The sequence below is a fragment of the Echinops telfairi genome, unplaced genomic scaffold, assembly GCF_000313985.2.
Source record: "Echinops telfairi isolate 266 unplaced genomic scaffold, ASM31398v2 ScPeMD7_7458;HRSCAF=8496, whole genome shotgun sequence".
NCBI classification, from domain to species: domain Eukaryota; kingdom Metazoa; phylum Chordata; class Mammalia; order Afrosoricida; family Tenrecidae; genus Echinops; species Echinops telfairi.
This window is the reverse complement of record NW_022111358.1, coordinates 19,251,615-19,257,713: the sequence shown is the minus strand read 5'-3', so window position 1 is coordinate 19,257,713 and position 6,099 is coordinate 19,251,615. Positions and strand designations below refer to the sequence as shown.

Genomic DNA, 6,099 nt, shown 5'->3' with positions numbered 1-6,099 from the left:
ACCCCAGATGCTATATCTTTTGATCTGGGAAGACTCTTACTTCTCCATCTATCTTGATAGATAATTTGGCTTGGTAAAGTATTCTTGGGTTTGCGTTACTTTCCTTCAGTTTTTGGAATATGTTAATCCATTTTCTCCTCTTCTTCATAGTGTCCACTGATAAGTCCGAGCATGTTCTTATTTGGGAACCTTTATATGTGATTGCTTGTTTTTCCCTAACTGCTCTCATGATTTTCTCCTTTCAGTCTAGCTGGTGTTCTTTCAGCCTCCTAAATGGTTGCCTGGTTTTCATTCATTAAACGAGGACATTTTCTTCCAAGAATTCTCTCATTATTGTTGTTGATGATTTCTTTGTTGTATCTTCTTCCGGTAATCTAATTATTCTGATGTTGTAACTCTTCATAGCATCAGACGTAGCTCTTAGGTTTTCTTTAGCTTCTCTGATGATCTTATTAGATTTTTGTTCATGTTTGTTAAAGTCTGCTTGGCTGTCCTCTAGGTCACTGGTGCAGTTGTCTGTCTCCTCCAGTCAATTGGTGAAGTCCATGAGTCTGCTACTGGTTTTTGTGATTTTGTCCCTATGCTCTTGTATTTCCCTTTGGTGTATGGACTTTATATCCTCTATCATTTCATCATTTTTCTGTATTGTTTCCCTCATGTCCTGTATGACTCTAAGCAGCATTCTGAAAATTTCTTTCTGTGGCAGATCAATGTCTGGTTCTTCTATGCACGTTGTTAGGTTCAGTACATCTTCTACCATTGCCTTTTGTTTCTCCTGTTTTTTCGTTGAGATCGTTGGTGCTGATTGCTGTTTGTGTTGCATTGTTTTAAAGGAGCCAGGTGCCATTTTCAGGGAGTCAAAGAATACTGGCTCTACTTGGGGGACTCGTAGGAATGTTTCTTCAAACTGCCTGCAGTTAATTTCACTATGGGATTGGCCTGCCACTTTACCCTCCTGTGGCTTCACTCTTTCCGTTGTCAGTCAGTATTCTGTTATTTGGAGGATACGTTGGACAGTCCTCTCAGGGTCACTGATTGGGTTGTTGTGGACCCACGAGGATGGTGCTGTCCTGGGTGATCTCACAAGAAGCTGTGATGTTGTGGCCCACAGCAGTTTGGTGTACTGCAGAGCATGTCTGGGAGTTCCAACTGCAATGAGATTGTAACAGAAGGCTGGTGGGTTTCCTGCTTTGATGCCGAGCACCATGACTCGTGGACAGAATTTCCCTGGCCAGGTAGATCATTGCAGAGATTGGACAGAGTTTCCCGCAGCAGCGTGGAATGTTGGCGAGTGTTAGCCGAGCTGTCTGAGGTCGTGTAAGGCACTATGGCACGTGGGAGGAAGTTCTTCAGTCATGTGGGACCACAGAGGACAGATAGGAGCACCCCAGCGATGCAGGCAGGATCTCCCCCGAAAAGCTGAGTGGGATTTCCCCACCCAAGTGTTAAGCACTGCAGAGGGGGTGCTGGCCGAATTTCCCTGGGAAGAAGTTGGGCGGGATATCCCCTGGTGGGGGGTAGGTGGGCTTTCCCCAGCTTTGCATTATGCTGCAGAGGGTGGAGTTCTCCCAGATGGGTGGAGGGCAGGCATAAATGCCCTAGACTAAGGGGAGTGGTCTGGAGGTCATCAATGGTGTGTGAGAGGAAAGGGAAGAAAAAAAAAACAAAAAAAAACTAAGCCCACTGAGACTGTGAGGGGTAGAGAAGAGAGAGGGAAACAAAACTCACAGTATAGCTCAGCCCCAACCCCTGACCGTGGGGCTGGAGGGGTTTAATCCCTGCCCCAAGGTGACTGTAAGCTGTGGCTGTGTTGAGATAAAGCCCCTGCACTGTCTCCAAATGATCTCGGCTCTGGCTGAGACAGTGGTCGGACTAAGATTAAACCCTAGCTAGCCTCCACTGTGGTAAGCCAAAATCCCCCAGCTCTTCAAAACCTAATGGATCTGTGCCTAGTTATCTTTAGGATGTTCCTTCTCCAGCTGTGTGAAATTTCCCTCTTAGTAACTCTCCTGCGCTGATTTCTGTGGAGTCTCTGTGGTATGTGTTACTTAGTCACCATCTTCCCAGATCCCCCGAAAAGTAAGATTTTATTCATTTGAAAAAACTCCTGTGTATTTGCTGTGCTTCTCAATGAGATGTAGGGGAAGGAAAGTCAGTGTTTTGTCTTTATGGTTCAGTTACCTTCTGGAGACCCAGCCTACCTGCTTCACAGAGATGTTTTCTCTTGTGTATTAATGTATCTGCCATGCATCAAAGAAGCTATGATAAGACAGGAACAATTAACGAATCCAAAGGGGTAATTAGAATCTTTAGTAGCAATCTTCTATCTGGGATAGAATGCCAACCATCTTGTTGTCCAACTTGTGGTCTAGTCGCATTTTGACTCTATAAAGCAGATTACAACTACCTGTTTGGATTGTTAAAGCTATATATCTTTAATGGAAGCAAGCTGCCACATCCTTCTTCCATGGATTGGCTGGTGTGTTAAAACCACCGACCTCTCAGATAGCCACTGTGCCACCATGGCTCCTAGGAACAGAGCCGGGGGATAGAAGCTTTGGTGTCCCAGTGGGATATCACCCATAATTGGAAGACAACTGAATGTGGCTCCCTCAACATGAGTGCTAGCCTCTTAGTATGATGAGAACAAAATTGTACTCGTTTACAGAAACATGGCCTATTAAGTGCTTGCTTTCCTCATTCTGCATCTCTGTAGAGGTAACTAACTATACTCAGTCCTATTATAGAAATGGAATCTAAGTTTAGCCCATTGTTTGGCTATTTGTGTTTAGTGCACCCAATTCCTAATTAACCCAGGAAAATACCACAATCCATTGTAAATCACTTTGCTAGACTTTCAAACTCTTAAGGCATTTTGTGTTGTCCAAAAGTACTTTTAAACCCCTGCTGATCTGGCACTCGTGCATCAGTTCCCTCCAGAGCTGAGTGAAATAATGTAAAGGGAGCCAATTAAAGAAACGTGAGCCAGAATAGAAAAGCAGGGGCCATCTTGTCCCTCTTTTTGCCTCCAGGCAAAAACCAGCCGCTGTACCCAGAATCCTTGCTTAAATCCTGCTGACACAAACGCTCACCACATGTAAATGTCAAGTCATAATCCTGTTATTGCAACTAAAGCAGATTGTTAACTGTTTAAGACTTATTTGTTATGTTCCAAAGATGCTGAGTGCGAAAGCTTGCACCGAATTGTCTTGATTCCCCTTTCTAGAAAATCATTCCATATAAGAAGTACACTAAAATAATTATGACTCTATAGAAGGTTTGTGTCCAGCAAATAAAGTTATCTTCACCATCTTATTAAGTGTATTTTTGGTTTCCTTTCACTTAGGTCTACCTTACGGGTGGGAGGAAGCTTACACAGCAGATGGAATCAAGTACTTCATCAAGTAAGTACAAGCATCTCAACCAAGTAAGCAGTTTTCTTCACATCTGGAGAGAACCTGGAAATTGCAGAATAATCAGCAAAACCAAGAAACCCGCTTAGAGGTTACAAAAATTAGTAAAAAGAAATGAGTAACAACAAGAAAAAACCTCTCACCATTTTCATTCCATGTGATTTAAATGCCAATACCACTTAGGAAGGAAATCTAGTAGTACTTTTTTAAGAGATACCTTTAAAAAAAAAGGAGGGAGGCTGGACAGGATATGACTGGAACTTAAGTATTGACTTTCCTGACAGTAGAATGACGACATCCACAAAGTCATTTCTGATATGATGAAATTTATACAGTAGAGAGAAAAGGTAGGCAGTAAATATCTAAGGAGATAAATGGGACAATATATGGACAAAATTGCAATCAATGGAATATCAGAACAGCCCCTTAAGATATTTGTACCATATCATCTCCCCATTTTGAAAATGAAAAGATTGAATACTTGCCAAAAAACAGCTATCTTGAAATCAACAACCATTAAATGACCACGTTAGAGCTAGACTCCAACTCCAAGATCATCTCTTCTGTACTAGACTGTTAGTAATGGATGCCTTTCTTTGAAAACCCAAGAGAAGAATCGGGCTTCTAGCTGCTGGGCTGGTTAGTTTTACTGCAGAGAACGCAGTCTGAGATTGCTCCACCGGGTTCTTGGGCACTTTTCTTCGGAGAGCACAAAGAGAAATCTCAACAGCCTCTCATAAACTTTGTAGCATCTTTTACTTGGTCTGCATTTTAAGAGGAAAGGAAACATGCTTGTTCTCTCAAATATGCAAATAATTTCCAAAGCCGTCTCCAGATTTTGGTTTCACAAGCTCAGTGCTTTTATGAAACGTTGTACATTCCCTTCACCTCCATGTGCTCATCCTAAATCACGGAGAATGTGAACACCTTAGAAAGAGTCATTCACTGCTCAGCACTGAGCAGGCACAGACCTTTGGACTCAGCACATGTCCAGCAAATAGTTGTCATTCACTTCCCTATGAAGAAACCATCATAGTGAAAAACCAAAAAACACTTTGCTTAAAAAAATAACATGGCTGTTTACAGATTTGGTAACTTACAAATGTCACATTTGAAAAGATTTACGGGGAAATTGGTCAAAGTATATTCATGCTGTAGTTTTTCTTTGTAATTTCTGGCAAAAAGGGATTGATCAAGCAGAGATGTAGTTTGTTAAGATGTGAAGTAGGTAGGGTCCTGGAGTGCCCTGCACAAATCAATTTAGCACTGTACCCGTCTCTTCCCGAGTCACCCCTCATCAGGAAGAAAGTTGCACTGTCATCTGCTTTGTTAGCTGCCTGTAGTCCCCGAAAGAGTTAAATTACTGTCATGTAGGGATGGCAGGAAAAACATTTTTTTAAGTTCAAATTTGTGTTGGATTTCTTCCTGTCCCTCCTTTTCATACTAGCCTTGCAATTAGTCAGGGGAAAGGAGTGGGAGAAGGGAAATGCATGGATTCAAGACTAGCTATACCAGCTAGCTGTATTTTTCAATGCTCCATATCATTCAATCCCCCTAGCAGTGTGGAAAGTAGGCATTTCTCGCCATCGGTACTAGGCTCTTAGTGGGATGGTGTCATGATCATGGCAAGTCTTACACTTGGCGATGCCTGGCTGCTGAAAGATCTCCAGCAGACATGTCTGACCAAAGGAAAGCAAGCTAGCATTTATTATTCACATGGGTTCTGTGTTCAAAGGTCTTTGGGAAACGACAGTAAATGAGTGAGGACCCCGGGGGGTTTCCTTTGCCTCTGTCAGTGTATTCCAACTCAAAGCTGAATGAATGTCAGAGGCTAACTACTACAGTTTAAGTAAAATGGGTCTAAGGGCCTTCTGCCTTGCAACAACGAAAGAGCAAGGAGCAAGAGAAGCGCCCCAGAGTAAGTCCCACTGCCCTATTGCCGCAGCCAGCTGGCTTAAGCCACCGTCCCAGGCAGACTGGGACAACAGCATCAGGCTGTTCCTACAAGGGGGAAAGAGCACCCCAGGAGAAGAAGGGGAAAGCAAGGCAGCCCTGGGGCTGCCCTGGAATCTAGCTCACAATCCCTGTGGAAGGAATACAAAGTGATCATACACTCTGCTTCTCCCTAGACACCACACGCCAGTGTGTTGTAGAAGCCTATCAGTTCTCTTCCTTGACCTTACTCTCCGCTCACCTTTCACAAGGAAAACAGAAAGGACATCGGTGAATCTGCTGTCCCCAAAGGCCCTGGAGGTATCAGTAAGAAGCAGTAAAACAGAGGAGCCAGAATCTGTTCCCAGGATAGTCTGACTCCAGAGCCCCACTCACCCCATCCACGGAGCAGCAGCTTCACGCCCTTATTTAAGGTGGCATGTCAAGAATGGCACTGTAGACATGCTGATTTAGGTCGAGTTCTATACTTTATAGGCATTCTAGAGACACAAAAGTTCAGTGCCGCTAAATGAAACGTCAACAGTTCTAACCCCCAGCTGCTCTGTGCGAACAAAATGTGGCAGTCTGCTGCCATAAAGATTTTTTTTCTCCTCTTATTTATTTATTAATCATTTTATTAGGGGCTCATACAACAATTATCACAGTCCATACATACATCAATTGTGTAAAGCACATTTGTACATTCATTGCCCTCATCATTCTCAAAACATTTCCTCTCCACTTAAGCCCCGGG

At 43.2% G+C, this 6,099-nt stretch overlaps 1 protein-coding gene across 1 annotated transcript in view; it reads left to right on the top strand.

Moving 5' to 3' along the window:
- Nucleotides 1–6,099, top strand: part of STXBP4 (syntaxin binding protein 4) — a 197,640-nt gene that overhangs the window by 162,901 nt on the left and 28,640 nt on the right. The window contains exon 16 of the mRNA XM_004707395.2: nucleotides 3,347–3,404. Coding sequence (XP_004707452.1) covers nucleotides 3,347–3,404 — 58 coding nt within the window. The remainder of the gene's footprint in view (nucleotides 1–3,346; nucleotides 3,405–6,099) is intronic.